At 36.1% G+C, this 19,360-nt stretch overlaps 1 protein-coding gene across 1 annotated transcript; it reads left to right on the top strand.

Moving 5' to 3' along the window:
* The first annotated feature begins 958 nt into the window (after positions 1-958).
* LOC119069661 (phytanoyl-CoA dioxygenase domain-containing protein 1 homolog) lies at positions 959-9,451 on the top strand. The gene is made up of 6 exons (XM_037173779.1): positions 959-1,179; positions 1,270-1,512; positions 1,887-2,037; positions 8,786-8,927; positions 9,019-9,202; positions 9,264-9,451. The coding sequence occupies exons 1-6, from the start codon at positions 1,156-1,158 to the stop codon at positions 9,351-9,353; spliced, it is 834 nt and encodes a 277-aa protein (XP_037029674.1). The 5' UTR covers positions 959-1,155; the 3' UTR covers positions 9,354-9,451.
* The last annotated feature ends 9,909 nt before the right edge of the window (positions 9,452-19,360 follow it).

The raw sequence follows: 19,360 nt of genomic DNA, 5'->3' as shown, positions 1-19,360 counted from the left end.
TGACAGTGTTTAATACATTTGCTAAGGACGAAATTCAATAAGGATTTGTAGGGAACACATGTAAAGAGCTAGCAAGTACCTCTACGAGAAATCTGTGTGCATCGCTACTGCTCAAAATGTTAGTAAGGCCAATGCTCATTATGGAACTTGCAGAGCCGTAGTAAGACGATGGGCTATAGTGGCTTAGCTTAACTGGTGAAAATTGGCGCTGGTTTCAACGATATGTCTTTTCTTAGTGTTGAAAACCAAATAGCCCAGTGGCGCCTGGAGTCTTAATCCGGCTCTGGGAACTTGTGTAGCATCACGGAGAAGTAGGCCATTAAATCGGAACAAGTTAGTTTCTAGGACTAGGAAGAAACTGCCATAGCTCAAGTTTTGTGTGATGTGTGTTCCCATTCAACTTAAAGACAGTTTATCAGAGAATACAATTGGCGGAACACGTAATACACAAGTATATCAATGAAAGTGTAAAACAGGTATGGTCTATTGTCCGCCCGGAGGACATAAAAATTTAATTTTCGTACTTAAACGCACTCATTTTCATATTATTTTGACATAAAATGTGAGTGCGTTTAAGACGAATTCGGCGATCGACCATACCTGTTCTCTACTTCCATTGAAGTATATACCTCCGAGAGTCATGTGTTGGAACGAATGTTTTTCGTCGAATGTGAATAACATTTGTAGGCTGAACGCAACATCGAACCAAAGTGTTCGAACGTTCTAATGTCCTTTAAAACATTTTCATTTATCAAAACGTTCAACCGAACGTTTATGTATACAAGCTGTGCGAAATATCATTTCAGAGTGCTTAAAATGCATAGGGGTCAACCGTGATCCTTGAACTTGGATTCATTTCTAGTTTGTTTGCAGTTTGTTGCATCACAAATTGATAACTGAATAGCTCAACCGCACTGATAATCTGTTCATAATTTTCCAGTGAGATTAAAAGCGAAACACGGAAACATGCAGATTCGAATGCGCTGATAGCAGTGACAATTCCTAGTATATTAGGGCGAAAAACGAAAGTGTTCACTCAGTGTTTGATTGCATTTCAATTGGAAATTGCATTAAGTAATAAGTTTAATAGTGAATCGAACCATACGTTAGTTGAACGGAGATTGTTGCACTCATATTTTATTGAAAGAGTAAAACATGTCGAATTATTCATTGGATCAGGTGGGCTTTAAAGTTTTCCTCTTGCTTCGCTAAAGTCATTTGTTGTGTTGTCGATAAAAACATTTATCTTTGTTTGTTCGTTACCCAAAGTACGATGTTAACGGTTTCGCTGTGGTGGAGAATTTCTTAACGGAACAAGAGGCAGATGAACTAAGACAAGCTGGCTTACAAGTGTGTCGCGATGCACCCGATGATGATCGCAAAGTGTTTGGATTACATTCCAAAGAAGATTATTACCTCGAATCGGCCAACAAATTGCATTATTTCTACGAAAGTGAGGCACTGGATAAAGATGGAAATTTGCTGGTTGACAAAATGGAATCCATAAATAAAGTACGTCGAATGTGGGACTGATAAAATTCAGAGGAAATAGCCCGGACAAAATATCCTCGAAGTGAAAAAAAAAACCCGAAAAGAGTAATCTGGACAAAATTTACATTCTGCAAAAGTTGAATTGTTTCTGAAGATGGGTGGCGCTTTTCTCAGAACAAAGGCAGAAATTTGATGTCTACAAATTGCAACTTTGAAGGACATGTCGGTAATGCGTTTGCAATTCTGGTAAGTTGCAAATTAGTTTGCCTGACCGTTCTTCGGGTGCGTTGACAGTGAATATTTTGTCCGAGAGGTTTTTTGTTCGTAGACATTTTGTCCCAACGCAATGAATATACTCGATTAGGTATTAAAAGGAATTTTTGCTCATTATTTAGATCGGTCACGGATGCCATTTAGTGAATCCAATATTCCACAAGTACACTTTCGATGATCGCGTTAAAAAGGTTGCTAAGAAACTTGGACTGAAGAAGCCTGCGGTCATGCAAAGCATGTTCATTTATAAAAATCCGAAAATTGGCGGCTACGGTTCGTTTTGCATGGAATAGATTTATGCAGAAACAAGACATAAAACATTAGCGAATTATAAGAAAAATGAAAAACGAGCCATCAGAACAGTCGGAGCGTTTGCTGCGACTGAGCCCCGTACAAACCCGTATATCTATTGCGTACGTGACCCTAGTGCGTCTGTCACCCTACTTTGACCGTAAGCCTATTGCGCCGGTTAAGGCGCGAGTATATGTACGTCCACTCCCTCTACTTAATTTCGAAAAATTAATTTAAATAATTCGAACGACACGAATTTTCGAAATTCAATTTCGAAAGCGCAAGCGGATAATATTTGAAATTAAATATAAAAGCAATTCTGATCCTTCACAAAATATTGTTTTTTCATGTTGCTACTTCAAAGTGAGAATCTCATTTTTTATTATAAATACGGTTTCACCTACACATTGAGCTTATTTTGATGTGACAGTCATACCACATCACTTCTATTGCAATAGTATTCGCTTTATTCTTATCTTTTATCCATAACTGATATCCGTATACAATCATGATTTTACAACATTTAGCCCCATTGTCTTTACAATAATATGAGCTCTATTCTTATTACCGATTCCTATGGTTCAGCTAGAATAAAATGTATAATCATCGGCACTGTATAATTGAGAAATTGTTATTGAATGTGTTTCTAAATACCAAAAAATTTACAATAGATTGGAACATTTCTATTGAAAACGAAATAATAAAAGTCTGTGTATGTGAAGATGGGAGAGGCTACAATTTCTATATTTTCCCTGACAGTGGAATGCGAATGAAAAATTCTGATTTTGTGTAGCCTAGCGTATTACAACCCCGAAATTTAAGTTTTTGAAACCAATCTGGGCTACGTCGGAGATGATGCTCTGAATAAATGGTTGACTGCGCTATGTCGCACTTTAGGAACACTTACCTATTACATAAATTTATTATTGTAAAGAGGGATGCTCTGGCAAAACAGCCTACCGAAATCGGATGCATTTACCAGTGGAATTTTTTATATGTGCCTAGGCAAAGCTGTAAACTTGGGTAAACACCACAGTTGATGATAAAATGGGAAATTTCATACAAAAATTCACCTCCTGAAAATCATCAGAAGTGGTGTGTTCCCGCGTATCTAATAATGGCGATCTGCGTGACCTCCCCAAGTTTACAGCCTTCTGCCTAGGTAGGTATTGGTTACCTGAGGTTTTTTTTGAAAATTTGTCGATAATCGTATGTCTAGCGAGAGGCGATCGAAAACACGCACCTTTTTACAGAAATTTCTTCAGTTACACCTTACACGAGCTGGTGAAAATGCGTCCGATTTCCGTAGGTTGTTTTTCAAAAGAATCACTCAAAGGATTTCTCAATTCTCATACTTTCAGAGTTAAAATTCTCATTCGTAGGTCCTAGTGAATCCTAGTGAAGGGAGAACTGATGGAATGTTTACTAAAGAGCAAAATAACAAATTGCGGAATGTTAATACGTTTTATTTCATATCAAATGAATCAGTTTCACAAAAAAGTGAGCTTCGAAAAATAAATCGGCTAGATCGTGGATTCAACACTAGATAATACCGCATTACCGTCACTGTCTAAGCTACGTAGCGGCATAAGTCTGCTTTTCCGTGAATCGACAATCTCCGGTAAAAGGGCTTTTTCGAAGAAAGCCTTCAATTTCTGTTCCATCTCTCGCATCCAAAACATATTGTCTCTCTTAACACTCCAAATTATGACTCCTTCATTTCCCGGCCATACCACATAATAGCACAATTGACGATTTGTAACATGCATCATGCCTTGCACTTTGTAGTACTCCTTATGTTTAGAGTTCATGCCAATAATATTGGCCTTATTCTTATCTTTGATCCATAACGTGTCCTTTTGAACCGTTTCCAAAACGTTTTTGTTGAAATATGACAGTGGACATATAATTTCGATGATTGCATCTTCGTTGATTGTTCCATACGGCGCCGCTCCAACGAAATGAAGCGTATCATCCGTATGAAATCCAGATTTTACAACAGTTAGCCCCAGAGCCCTTTCAAACACTTCAGCAGCAACAGGTTGATACGTCAAGTTGTGCTGAGTTTGTTTTTCTCCTTTCCGACCAGGGTACAACACTGCCTCTACAATATTTCTGTACGATTTTGCATTTCGAGCTGAACAAATGCTTCCAAAAGAGGAGCACGTTACCATCCCATGAATCGCACTATTCCATTTATCACTGTCTTCGTGCAATTTTGTTTCACCTTCAGTTTTAGAGCGATTGCTATGTCGACGAGCCAGATCATCTAAAAACCGTTTTTTCTCGAAATCATAGCTTGGCTGGTCCATATCTAATTTTTGGCATGTAAGGGTCCCATAGAACTCGTCTCCACTGGTCGCATTGATAAAGGCCTTCTTTTTGGAATGGTTTTTTCGGTGCACTGAGTTGTATTCGTTGTGAGCGATTTTTAGATTCTCTACATGTTGTATGTTAGGATTCGGTTTTTTGTTGATCGCCTGGAATATTGTTGAAAGAACTTTCCCGGTGTTGTGTTGTATAACTGCCAATTGATTTCGAGCTTTGAATGAACCACTGGATGTGAGGTCCACTCGCTTTCCTCCTGTAAACTTCACGATCAGGGAGTTGAACTGCTCAACAATGTTCGTGCTTTCCCCAGCTAAAACGCTCTTAGCGTTTAAGCGAACTCTGGCCAACGAATCCTGGATCTGACTCATCAAGTTATTTTGTTCCAAAGTAGGTACGAAGTTTTTCTCGCCCTCTTTAGCACCATCACAGAAATACTTAGCACATCGTGTGTGATCGCCATATAAATGGTATGGTATGTTGAAGATGTCCTTTCGAATGTTTTCAATTTGAATTTCATAAGTCTCTGATGATTCAACCCAATGTTTTCTGGCGCATCTGATGTAGTAGATGATCTTTTCGACTTTATCGTAGGACAGGTATGGTTTGAACGCAGCTTTTTCAGCCAACCTATGCAGGCTGCATCTACAACCCTTGAACAAATGATTACAGCATTCACGTTTTTCGATGTGTAAGTACGGATACCTATAAATTTGGGCATTGTTTAGCGCAACAACGACACTTGCGTCTCCGTCATCTTTAATTAGCTTTGGTTCCATTGCGGTCGACGGTCCAACGAAATTTTTGTTGCATTTATGTTCTGCTGGCTTCGTTTGAGCTGAACGGGCACTTTCACAGACACGGCAACGTTTGTTGGCAACACCATTCCATATCACCTTTTTCGTGTGAGCTCCAATGATTGTTGCAGATCCCGAAGATGCTGAATAGGACGATCGATATGACCGTTTACTCCACGCGGCGTCGATGAAACATTTATCCAGTGCGTTTCCAGCTTCATCGACACTTCCTTCTTTAATGCATTCCTGTCTTTCGGTTTTCGCAACTTTATTCATAGACTCCTCCGCTACATCATTAATGATCGAGTGCCACTCTCGCTCTTTTTTGTAGAATGTTGACTTTGTCATTGATGGTATGTTGAACGCACTTTGAAATTCTACCATTGTTGAGTAGGACAAACCGACCGACAGTGTAGCTAATACGGCAACAGAGTTTATGTTCGGTGTTTCATCATTTTCAGTCGTGGTCACTAAATGATCTAAATAGCCGCACTTTTCACAACAAAATCCAATTCTACTTTGGAATCCAAACTTGGTTTCTCTGACGAGCACCATATCGTTGAAATTGCAAGAATCATCGGCAGAATGACTGTTCAGCCGTCGTATATCGTCGAACAGTTTTTTCAAATCGACAATTCGATTTCCTTCGATTGACGTCGTCTGCTGGTTTTGTCTTTCAAATTCTTCGTTCTCAACTATGTCACTACCTAATAAAGAAACGTCTGGATTATGTAGTGATCGTTGCACGAAATTGTTTTGCACCTTCATGTTGAACAGGATCACATGCTTCATTCCCATTCACAAATTCTCCAAAGTCGATTTCACTATTGTCATCTCGGTCATTATCTTCCAGTTCAAGTATCTCAATGTTTTCAACTGATGCAATATCATTCCGGCATTGTTGTGCTGCTTCAACATCAATGTTCATGGCTGCTGATTCTAGATCACAAAGCTCGTATTCCTTGCTTGGATCAAGTTCCGTAAATACTTCCGCACTTTCAATGGTTTCTTGATATAGTCCCAAGGAATGGTTGTAGAACGACATATCTTCGAGCTCAATAAATACTTCGTCGGCATTGAACTCAGCATCTTGGGTTAATTTTTCTTGAAACGATGGTTCTATTGCTATTGTAGATAATTCGCTTCCGTTGGATGTTGTCGTACTAGAAACCACAAATTATTTCAGGAAAGGCTGTAAATGTACTCAATAAAATTACTTTGTAGACTTTTTGCTGTGAAAGTTATTGCTGTGGTCGCGTCCCCGTTTTCTCTTTCCAAAGAAAAAGGTTTTTCCTTCGTGTTTGCGTTTGCTCGGAACATCAGACATCATGTTTGTTTGCTAGAATTTTGTGGTTATGTGTTTTCGAAATTCGAAAATGTCACCAGTATGCGTCAAAATTCACAATAATTTGGTCTGTATTTTCTTGTTCACCTCGATGTTGCAAACTTGTTTTTATAAAAATAAATGTGAATTTTGTCAAATTGGTTCCGACAGTTTGGTTACAAATTTATGCAAGAACTTAAGGACATTAGTCATATTTTGTTACTTTTGACCATTTTATCACAAATAAAGCGAAATGTGTGCTCATATACTTCGCAAACCGCGCATATTTAGTTACATTTTACATAACAAAGATCTATCTATTTTCGTGAAAAATTGCTACAGTTTGATAGAGTAAAGAACAAATTTTGTTGTAATTGTGTTTATTACGTCATTATCAATTATTCAAATGTTTAAATCTTCGTGAAAACATTGTGCAACTTTTACTGTGGAAAGTGACAATTGTGAATTTAAATGGAAGGTCACCTAATCACGCCCCTTAATGTAGTTAAAGTAAAATTATTATGTAATATGTACATCTTACAAATTGCGCATAGCGCAATTACGAAGCCCCGTACGACGTTCCTTTCAAATGAAACAAAAATTTCAAATCGCCCTAAAATTTTATTTTTTTGAAGGGCCTAGTATCGGCCTCAGTCCGAGGACCCAAATTTAAAATTTTTTTCAACTACATTCTATTCGGCCTTTGATTACCTTCCAAATGAAACAAAAAATACGGAAAACGGATGAAATTTGCTCGAGTTATATGTAAAATACACATAGGGCCCTAGTAGCGGCCTTAGTCCGAGGACCCAAATTTAATTTTTTTTTCAACAACATTCTATTCGGCCTTTGATTACCTTCCAAATGAAACAAAAAATACGGAAAACGGATGAAATTTGCTCGAGTTATATGTAAAATACACATAGGGCCCTAGTATCGGCCTCAGTCCGAGGACCCAAATTTAATTTTTTTTTCAACTACATTCTATTCGGCCTTTGATTACCTCCCAAATGAAACAAAAATTACGAAAAACGGATGAAATTTGCTCGAGTTATATTTAAAATACACATAGGGCCCTAGTAGTGGCCTTAGTCCAAGGACCCAAATTTAATTTTTTTTTCAACAACATTCTATTCGGCCTTTGACTACCTTCCAAATGAAACAAAAATTACGAAAAACGGATGAAATTTGCTCGAGTTATATGTAAAATACACATAGGGCCCTAGTATCGGCCTCAGTCCGAGGACCCAAATTTAATTTTTTTTCAACTACATTCTATTTGGCCTTTGATTACCTCCCAAATGAAACAAAAATTACGAAAAACGGATGAAATTTGCTCGAGTTATATGTAAAATACACATAGGGCCCTAGTAGTGGCCTTAGTCCAAGGACCCAAATTTAATTTTTTTTCAACAACATTCTATTCGGCCTTTGATTACCTTCCAAATGAAACAAAAATTACGAAAAACGTATGAAAAAACTCGAGTTATATGTGAAATACACATAGGGCCCTAGTAGCGGCCTTAGGCCAAGGACCCAAATTTAATTTTTTTTCAACAACATTCTATTCGGCATTCGATTACCTTCCAAATCAAACAAAAATTACGAAAAACGAATGAAATTTACTCGAGTTCTATGTAAAATACACATAGGGCCCTAGTAGCATTTCACTTCTAAGGCCCTAACTCACGGTCCACTCACCCGATTTAAAAAAACTTTTTTTTCCTGGATTGGTATTGACAATACCTATCATTTGCCGTGTCATTTACATTGCCATCGTTTATTTTGCCATAAATATCACCAAAAGACCTTAAATCACTTAGGTGGCCCTAACTCACGAAGGGCCGACCCGAATATGCCCATCTTCGAACTTAGCCTCACTATTTCGACTATCTTTCAGGGAAAAAAATTTTTTGAAATCGGATTTGATTTACTCAAGATATCGACGTGACAGACGGACAGACGGACAGACAAAATTTTTATTGCAGATTCGTCATCTATGAACATAGGCAAACACTTTGCCCTTACCGTCTGCTTCGAATTCCATCAATTACACACGGCATCGTAATCCTATAAGCCCCTTTGTACTTCGTACGGGGCTAAAAATTTAAAGGTTGCGGTAGGAGTTTTTGTTAGATTAAAACCAAACACATCGTAAGACTATTCGAGATGTAGCGAAAGAAATGTAATTTCATTTTTCTTATAAATCACTAATGTGACACGTCCTCCTTCTGTTCAATAGATAATAGAGCAGAAACTTTAGTTCATATTTTCGCTTCAGTTAAACAACATCAAGACTCAATGTATTTGCTCACCGATCCGATTAATGTGACCGCATTTTGGATTCCAACTGAAGACGCAACACTTGAAAACGGCTGTGTGTGGTTCGTTAAAGGATCTCATAAAAATGGATTACTCAATCGGTATAAGTCATTGAGAATCTCGCACATTCTTCATCAAATCATTGCTGCGCATAGCAATACAGCAAATTGACTTTGATTTGTCATTTGATAGATTTGTTCGTAATCCAGTCCCAGGCCGTGGTGATTTATGTGTTTATGAAAAGCCTGATTTGAATCTACCCAAGGAGCAATACATTCCGTGTCCGGTGAAAAAAGGATCGCTGGTAGTTTTCGATGGTTTAACCATACACCAAAGTGACATTAATCGGTCAGATAAAAGTCGCTATGCTTATACTGTACGTAATATTGAGGCATCACTTTCAAACCGAATTATTTAGATTTTTTCTCATTTTTTAGTTTCATGTTATGGAAACTGAAGGCACTAAGTTCTTACCGGAAAACTGGATTCGATTGCCAGAAGGCGAAAAATTCGAAAGGCTTTATTAAGCTCAGCCCCATTTTGTCATCTGTAAAAGAACATTTTATTTAGAAATGGAAGTTTCGGTAGCAATAAAGCTTAACAATAAAACATAAATTCTAATAAATACACAATTTACACATTCTGTCTTCATTTACGTTCCAAATGAAACCAGTTTAACTTAGAAAAAAATTTGGGACACCCAGTCGAGTTAATCACCTGTGTCGAAGCTTTCAGGAACTGTTAATCATACGCCAACGTCAATGTCATCTCAGATGAAATTTCGTCTCCAACGAGAAAATTTGACTCCCCATAACTTATGGGCCTCTTAGAAGTAATCCTGAATGTAGATTTGGATCATAAACAATGGACACAAGCAACATTGCCTATTAACGTAGGTGGTCTGGGAATAAGAAGACTTCAAGATGTTTCTTTACCTGCTTTTCTCGGCTCTTCTTTTGGTGTTGAAAGTCACGTCTCTCATATTCTAAACACTCAAGACGTGGCTTTCATCGCTAATTTTGATGAAGCCTTGGATCCAAGCCTCCTCCAGCAATCGGTATCACGAAAGCAAATGAAAATCGGTTGAGAAATGTGGATTTTATGAATTTTTTGGTCTGATGAATATTCGATACATTCAAATATACGTACCATTACGTTAGCATGCGAAGTCATAAAATCCACATTTCTCAACCGATCTTCGATCTGTTTGGTGTTCTGGACTCGTGACACCTCCAGCAATCGGTATCACGAAAGCAAATGGAAATCGGTTGAGAAATGTGGATTTTATGAATTTTTTGGTCTGATGAATATTCGATACATTCAAATATAGGCCCATACGGAGAAAATTGAGATTTGTTGACGACTCTCTTCATTTATTCGTTCTCGTTCAAATTCACCTATCTTTCCACATAATTCTCTCTTATCATTCACTCGCTCCGCTCCAGCCGCAATACTTCATTCTTGTTGTCATTTCCAATTTTTCCCCTCGTTCAATAAATAACTATTATGTGTCGAATGTTGGGCGACACTTTAAGCAAAAATAAGCAACTGACATAACGATCATGCCCGCACGTTAGTAAGCGGGCGTGACGCAAGTCCACTACCAAAAATGTTTTAACAAAAAAAAATTTGAGGACAGCGGAGCATATTTACAGCAATTTTTGACTTTTTCCCCTTACCTCCAACGACCCATAAACTAGGATATCTGGAATCTAGGAATCCATACGAGTTCAACGAGCTATCACACCTTCAAAATTGACCTTCGAAATATTGATGTTTGTATGAAAATAAGCAAAATTTCGTTTTTTCAGATAACTGAAATCGCCTACGTTAGTTAGTTCCTATGGACAACTCCTAAACGTTTCTATAGATTTTCCTGAAATTTTGGTTATAGGCCCAAAAATAAGAATGGAATTTTCAAAAGTTGGAAAAAACCCATAATTCGGGAGCTGCCCAAAGTCGCCATACAAATGCCATATAAAAGCCAATTTGTATGTGTGTGGGTGAGTTGAATATTTTGTTGCATGATATGGATGGTAATGTGGTGAATGGTGTGTGTTGTTTTGGGATGTTTTTCTTATTGGGAATTGTTGGGATCATTAAGTATTAACTTCCACTAGGTCGGTTCCTAAATTTTGGGATGACAGGTGATTCCTCTGGCACTTCCTAACTTCCATCGGATTTTTTGATGGATTTGGGTTATTTTCGACATGAGTGAGGAGTTCCAAGGTTTGTTCCCAAATTTTGGGATGACAGGTGATTCCTCTGGCATTTCTTAACTTCCATTGGATTTTTTGATGGATTCGGGTTATTTTCGACATGAAAGAGGTGTTCCAAGGTTTGTTCTTAAATTTTGGGATGACAGATGATTCCTCTGGAACTACCTAACTTCCATCGGATTTTTTGATGGATTTGGGTTGTTTTCCATATAAGTGAGGTGTACCAAGATTGGTTTCTAGATTTTGGGATTCAGACTGATTTCTCTAATTTCCAGGCATCCCCAATAACGTTATTATTACCCGAAATGATTTCTGTTACTCCAATAACGTTATTCGGAAAACGAAATGAACTCAGTTACTCAAATAACGTTATTCAAAATCACGAACTAATGTCGGTTAATTTATCACAAATTATTGCAGATTACACTAAAGATCACTTCCAAGGGCTGAAAAAATACAAACTCAAACTCACAGCCACAATTAATCGATCTCTGTGGGCCGGGGTCCATTTTTGTATGAAAAAATTCAAGTTTGGGGCACTCTCCGGTACGTTGTTCCTTTTTAGTCTCTAATCGATAGTGTACAAGGGTGCCACTCCATCCTAGACGATTTAGGTCGCTCAATGGCGAAATGTGTAACAAACGACGAAAATCGGTGGAAATTCTACAAGAAGGATTTTTGTGAATATTGTTCTAAGCGATTTACCTGCTGTTATTACTAGTTATTACTCGTTAAAATTCTCTGTGCACTGCTTCATCTTGTTCATGATTTATTACAGTTTCGTCACAGCGTAAATTATTTATACGTCGCTAAGTTTTCGAGTAAAACAAACTTGCCATATATTTTACACGCTTCATGATATGAAAACAGACGAAATCACGCGCTGAAAGTTATCGGAAACCATAGTTTTTTGGGTTCTCTCTGAGCAGACCTTGTATACAGGTCTAGGGATAAAAATGATGTTTTACTCGCTTGGTACCTGTTTTGAATTGATATATACGAAGGCGGAGCTAACTCTCTCACTCTCTTTTGCTCTTTTTGGTTTTTTCTGTTTTTCGAATCATAAAGTGTGTAAACTTTTGTTCATTACGGAGAGAACACACTCAATCACATTATGTATGTGAACTCGTATCCAACGAGAATTATTTTTGCATACGTAACGTATGTATACTGTAATTTCGTGATTTCTCTCCTTATGATGAAAATAACTATTTCTCTACAAAACTTTTATTTTTAATAGACCCATAAAAATACTAGTTTTTGAAGGTTAGGGTCTAGACTTTTCTACAATAACGGAAAAATGTCAATACACCTTCCCGAGAGCGGAAGGAAAAGTTTCCTAAAGTTGGACGAGGGTACCTGAAATGGCTTGAATTCTAGTTTTATGACTACTATCTATATTCATTAAATAGCCGCTGTGACAGCGTGCAACTGAGGTGGTCTGAAAAACATCCCAAAAGAAGTCGACTCAGAGGATTTCACCGGTCTAACACCAAGCACTAGACATGATTTTCGTTTAATACTCAAGTATTACCCAGTGTTTGATATGTATGCTTTTGTGAATTACTATATAATAATTGCAGCAAGTAAATCGCCTAGATACACATATAGACCCAAAAATCCTTCTTTTGAGAACATCCTGATGAGAAAAAACCGAACTTATCCTTACGCGAGTAATGTGTAATTTTGGATAAATGTCGATTTCCACATTCGTCAATTTGTCATTTGTTACACATTTCGCCGTTAAGCGACCTAAATCGTTTAGGACGAGGATGGAGTGGCACCCTTGTACACTATCGATCAGAGAATAAAAACGAACAATGTACCGGTGTTAAGGAATCTCGCGCCGCGTCATTCACAATAATTCACAAAGTGACATCTTCCTTATACAAAATGTGTCAAAATGTGAATAATTGTGAATGACGCGGCGCGAGATTCCTAGCAACCAATGTACCGGAGAGTGCCCCAAACTTTTCCATACAAAAATGGACCCCGACCCACAGAGATCGATTAATTGTGTCTGTGAGTTTGAGTTTGTATTTTTTCAGCCCTTGGAAGTGATCTTTAGTTTAATCTGAATGCATTTGTGATAAATTAACCGAAATTAGTTCGTGATTTTGAATAACGTTATTCGAGTAACCGAATTCATTTCGGTTTTTGAATAACGTTATTCGAGTAACCGAATTCATTTCGGTTATAACGTTATTGATGCCTGCTAATTTCCTTAAGGTTTTTTGATGTTGTCGAAATGACATACTTACAAAAGTGGTGATATCAGTCAAAAAACCCTTAAAGGATAAATTTGACGCAAGTCCTTTATCTTACTTACAAAATAACTGATATCGCTGAGTGTGACGTTGTGCATTGTGCGTCGTTTTATCAACAAAAAATTGACTAAAGAAATTTTTGAAAGAAAATTTTACAACAAGAAATTTACGTCACAAGTGTCAGACGTTGAGGAACGTATTGTTAGGAAAATGGTTGTACTGAAAGAATTTTAATAAAAGAAAACCGAATCATCTGCCACTTGTGACGCAGATTTCTTGTTGTAAAATTTTCTTTCACAAATTTTTTGAGTCAATTTTTTGTTGATAAAACTTTTGCGTACGACGCACAATGCCTTACCTTCAGCGAGGAAGAACTTGCGTCACATTTACCCTTTAAGGGTTTTTTTGACTGATTATATATATAGCGATGCTCTTACCGGTCTTACGTTCCCAAAAAGTAATACATCGAATTGTTGAATGGTAACACGAAAACCTGATTAAAATTGATTTTATATTGTTGGGATTTAAACGTTCTCTTTGCATTACTTCGCACCGAAAAGCTTAACAAAGTCGTATTTCAAAATATTTTGTCGACCACATTCGGATAGTATATATCCAGATCAGGAGGCATTATTAAGTATTTTACTTCGTATGGGAATGCCTCTTTACAAATGTTTTCAATTTTGGTGTGTATGTGTGATTCTGGACTGAAGAGACTGTATTATCTTACGATTATTTGCCTGTGTGTATTACACATTTTATACACATTTGTTCGGTTCAGCACTTACATAAAACCTTCATAATATATGTATCCATATATATACATATCCGTACGACCCATCTGACCATATTCCCACACAACATATCGTATGCGATTTGAAAACAACTATTCGCTGTATAACAACATACACTTTTCGGGAAAAGTTTTGTTGTTTCACCAGTTTTACTGGGGATGTTTGTTTGTTTGCTATTACAATTTCAACAATTAATCTGAGCATAAATTTTAACCTTTCAAGGGTTCAAAAGAAAATAGAAACAATTTATATTATTATGTTGTAAATTTGTTTCATGGATTGTTTTTGCTGTGTTCTTATATTGTTTCACTCTGTTTCTCGCTCTCAATTTCTCGCACTTACTTCATCTCTCTCTCTCTCTCACCATCCCTATGTCTCTGTACTTCGTATATTGAAATTAAATTTAATGTTCGAAATACTTATATTTATATGTTTTAATATATATATATAAACAAGGTCTGCTCTGGAGGATGAATTGGATGTGTATTGTTGCAGAGCACAGTAGAGTGGAAGAAGTTTGTTCATGCATATTCAGTTGCCGCTGGGCTTTGCCTTTAATTTTTATTGAAAAACGAGGTAATTAAACAAAACAAAAACTATGCAATTAATAACTTATTGAATATATATACACCCAGAGCTTCGGATTTGTAGACCATTATTTGTGTTTTTAGCTTATAACATTGAGCCTAAAAAAATATTTTCGCTTTACGATCGACATTACACAGTTTGTAGAGCCTTAATTGTTACACCTGCCGATTTAAACACAGCAGAATAACTTTTTCCAGTCAAAACACATTTAATGAATTGTTTCACTTTAGTACTTGGTAATAAGCCATTACATTGATGGAAATTTAATAATTAAATAATCATCTCGGTTGGGCTATAACATCTATTAGTGATCGGGGGAGGGGATAATGATAGTAATTACGGTAAAAAAAAAGGTATTTTCTGTAAGCATCCATTTGATCGAAAATGTTTTGAGAGAACGAGATCATTTTGAATAGTTTTTAATTTCTCATTTTCAATTTGAATTATCTGTCCAATGGGTCAAGTTTAACCAATGGAATACTGTCATGTCAATTTAAAAGCTCTTATATTTTGTGTTAGATACGACAAAGATGTTCAGTTTTTCTTGCTTATTTTTCAATAGTTTTTCAAGAATATCTCTGGATGCACGGTGAGGCTTAAAAATTTTAAATAAACGAGTAAGTTAACATCCAGGTTTTTTTCATAAGTGAGTTGGGGGAGGGAAGTGCTGTTCAAGTAAACAAGTTTTAGCCAAATTCCCTGAGCTGTTCCTGAGAACCAGCACCAGCGTCAGCCAGGGCTTGTGAAACAGTGAGGACTTAAGATTTACATTGGAATTGGTAGAGCGACAAATTCTAAGATTTGCAGTGTAAAAATTATGGCTCTCGATAATTTCTTCATTGAGCAATAGCAGCTAAAAGTGAAAATTTCACCATATTGAAAGACTGATATATCCCTTACGAAGCAACTGAGGAAGCCTCTAAATGGTCATCCTAGACTAGTTTTGCAAACCCTTTTGAACAGCAAAAAATTATTTTTGAATCGAAGTTTTCTGTTACATTTTCAGAGATTGCACTTTTAGGCTACCCTCGGTGAACTTTGGACGCTTCAATACCTTACTAATATGAGTATTTTCCGTTATCGTGGTTGCTTTTGTGGTAGCTTAGAGTCTCAGCTTTACAATGATACCAAATATGCCATACTTTATGCTTTAAAAGAAATATTGATGAAAAAGTTTTGCATCGAGGTCGCTCCACTAGCAAATCTAGAGCTATCTAGAGTAATTATCTATTTTTGTGAGAGAAGTGAGCGTCATGTTAATTGGAACATAAACATCATCCAGATTGGGTGGTGCCTAATGAACGTATTGTAGTGGCAACATTTTATTAAATTTCAGATCTTTCAATTTTTCCCAGACCCAAACCAGACTGCTCTTATTTTAGTCGCTTTTCTTCGATTGGTTACCGACACTTATATTTTCTGACACTAAACCTGTGACTTTCACTCAAATATTAATTTTCAACTCTTGTTGGGAGAAGTTGGAAATTTCATTTTAAGGGGGTTGTGACCACAGCGTAGCAAGAAGTCATACGAGCAAATGAAATTTTCTACTTTTTACCGATGTAAACACAACGTTTTTCGCAACAAAGGCTGAGTTTTAGCTGAGGTGAGCAAATGACTATTTTCTCGCCTGCATTGTGAAAATAACTTTTTCGTTCACGTGTCGCTCCAGTACTACAGACAGTTATCAATAGACAGTCTTATCTTATAGTGAAAAAGTCTGCTATATTTGCAAATTCACATGTTTTTGTTACTAGCACAAAAACATCAAAATTCAACATAAAGCTCTAGATGAGTGATTAGAGAGTTATGTTCAACTTATACCAAGTCGAAAATTTCACTCGTATACCTACTACGTTCGATGTTCTAGCAGTTATTGAAAATTTAAAAAATTTTGACAAGAAGTTGATGTAATATCGAAAAGTGCCTTGAGCATTAAAACAGTTTTATGCTGAAAACAAACGAGACATTGAAAACGTGTTTTGGTCCTAGTTTTCATTGACAAATGCAGCAATCGAAATTTTCGATAGAGAAATTTCTAATTTTATTTGACAGTTGCGACAATTTCACCATGAAAACAAGGACCAAAACAGGTTTTGAATGCCTCGTTTGTTTTCAGCATTATAACTTTTCATCAGGAATTGTAAATTTTCACTAACTGTTATAAAATCAAAACTTCAAACCTCCAGATTCAAACGAATCACCCAGCATACAGACCTGTATTGGACCGCATTCACAATGCAAAAGAGTATATGAACATTTTGATAAAATGGATTGAATGAAAGTTTACTAAATTATAGCGTTTACATCAGGTTTACATCAAACATGAAAAATATTTGACAGATGGCTCATATATTTTATGTCAACCATTTTGCACGGGACAATTTTTCAAGCATTTTTCACGACTTTACACTGCTCCTCATCATTAATGCTTAGTTTCCTCTTACCAAAAAAAGTACTCCGTGTGAGAGACAAAATTGATTTTTTTCAATTTTTCTTTGTTTATTTGACAGTTTGCTCTCTCACGGCGCTCTAACGGCTCTCTCACGGCGTACTTTTTTTTTAAGTGGAATGGGCACTTAAGTCCTAAAATTAAGTATACAACAAATCGGCGAAATGACATTATCATACATTTCTCCACACGAGCTGAATCCATACATTATGTGTCAAAATTTCAATTCGCAGCCTGGTTGTATAACTGGCTTTACGTTTGAAATAATAAACTGGTGGTACTTTTAAGCGCAAAATTTTAAAACTTGTGAGAGGATGTTCAATGTTCTTCATTTAGTGTGTGGTGTTAGTATTTGGATGCTGTCGCCATTTGATTTCTTTTGTTTAAATTTTTGACTAAGTCAAGCAAATTAACTGTAAAGAACTGGTAGATTAGATTTCTGTTTTCCGACACGCAGCTTTCAAGGAAAATTATGGCTACCGTAGTAATCGTTCTCCAAATATTAACAAAAGAGAATTTTACACAAAGTTTAAAGAATTTTAAATAATATGACGAAAGGCAGATGGATATTTAAAAAAAAAAATCGTTAATATGCAAGACAGACAAAGGCACAGTGATCCCGTACAACGTACAGGTTTGAAAAATCACAATAATGGAATCGATTGAACAATTTTAAATTGAATATTTGATGGACAAGGCAATTATAAATTTGGTATTTTCAATCGAATCGTTCTTTTTTATCGTTTATAGAGAAACAAACGTTAAAAGGCTGACTCTATATTTGTAATACACATTTTGGGCTCTCTTTATGTGAGAATATCGTTCGCAAATTTGGTACGTAAGGTGGACGCATACAGTTTTCAGCGAACTCAAATCGAAATGGTTAAGCAAGTTTATGCAGTTGAATTCAGAGATATTTTTGTAACTATTTCGATTTGAGCTTTCAAATCTTTCAATTTTCTTAGCTTTTACAGTGACGCTGCTTGAATAAACGATTTTTGTTCTATCACTCGGTATAAAATTTGTCTTAATTTGTTCCTTCCGTCACTCGTCAATAGAATGACACAAATATTCGGCATGTCCCGGAAAATTTGTGAGGAAAATGGATACTTTGGTGGAAACTCGTGGGATTATCACTCCAACCACATACGTCGAATTAGGTCCTTTTTCCTGGTTTTAATCGAGTTACTAGGAAAAAGGATGAAATTTTGAGGAAATGAAGTTTGGTGTCCGGAAGTCCGGAAGGAAAATTTTAAAGGAAATTGCCTATGATACAGTCAAGGGCAGTGAAATTTCAGCATGAATTTGCTTCAGCTGATCCACACATACAAATAAAACTGTTTATTCTTGTGTAGAAATGGAGCATGTTTCTTTAAAAAAATTTTTTTTTGGAAATTTATGTGAAGACGAACGATAACTTAAAATATGCCCAAATGGACCATGTTTCTCTGAAAAATTTTTTTTTTGGAAATTTATGTGAAGACGAACGATAACTTAAAATATGCCCAAATGGACCATGTTTCTCTGAAAAAATTTTTTTTTTGGAAATTTATGTAAAGACGAACGATAACTTAAAATATGCCCAAATGGACCATGTTTCTCTGAAAAAATTTTTTTTTGGAAATTTATGTGAAGACGAACGATAACTTAAAATATGCCCAAATGGACCATGTTTCTCTGAAAAAATTTTTTTTTTGGAAATTTATGTAAAGACGAAACGATAACTTAAAATATGCCCAAATGGACCATGTTTCTCTGAAAAAATTTTTTTTTTGGAAATTTATGTAAAGACGAACGATAACTTAAAATATGCCCAAATGGACCATGTTTCTCTGAAAAATTTTTTTTTTGGAAATTTATGTGAAGACGAACGATAACTTAAAATATGCCCAAATGGACCATGTTTCTCTGAAAAAATTTTTTTTTTGGAAATTTATGTAAAGACGATAACTTAAAATTCGCCCAAATGGAGCATGTTTCTCTAAAAAACAAAAAAACCAAATTGGAAATTTTGTGAACACGATAACTTAAAATTTGCCCAAATGGAGCATGTTTCTTTAAAATTTTTTTTTTTTTGGAAATTTATGTAAAGACGATAACTTAAAACTTGCCCAAATGGAGCATGTTTATCTAAAAAAATTTTTTTTTTGGAAATTTATGTACTATGTGTAACATGCAAAATTGGTCATGATCGTAGTTAATTTATTTAACACA

This window comes from Bradysia coprophila, assembly GCF_014529535.1.
Source record: "Bradysia coprophila strain Holo2 chromosome X unlocalized genomic scaffold, BU_Bcop_v1 contig_38, whole genome shotgun sequence".
NCBI lineage: Eukaryota > Metazoa > Arthropoda > Insecta > Diptera > Sciaridae > Bradysia > Bradysia coprophila.
The sequence above is the reverse complement of the archived record's forward strand: the minus strand, read 5'-3'. Positions and strand labels throughout refer to the sequence as shown.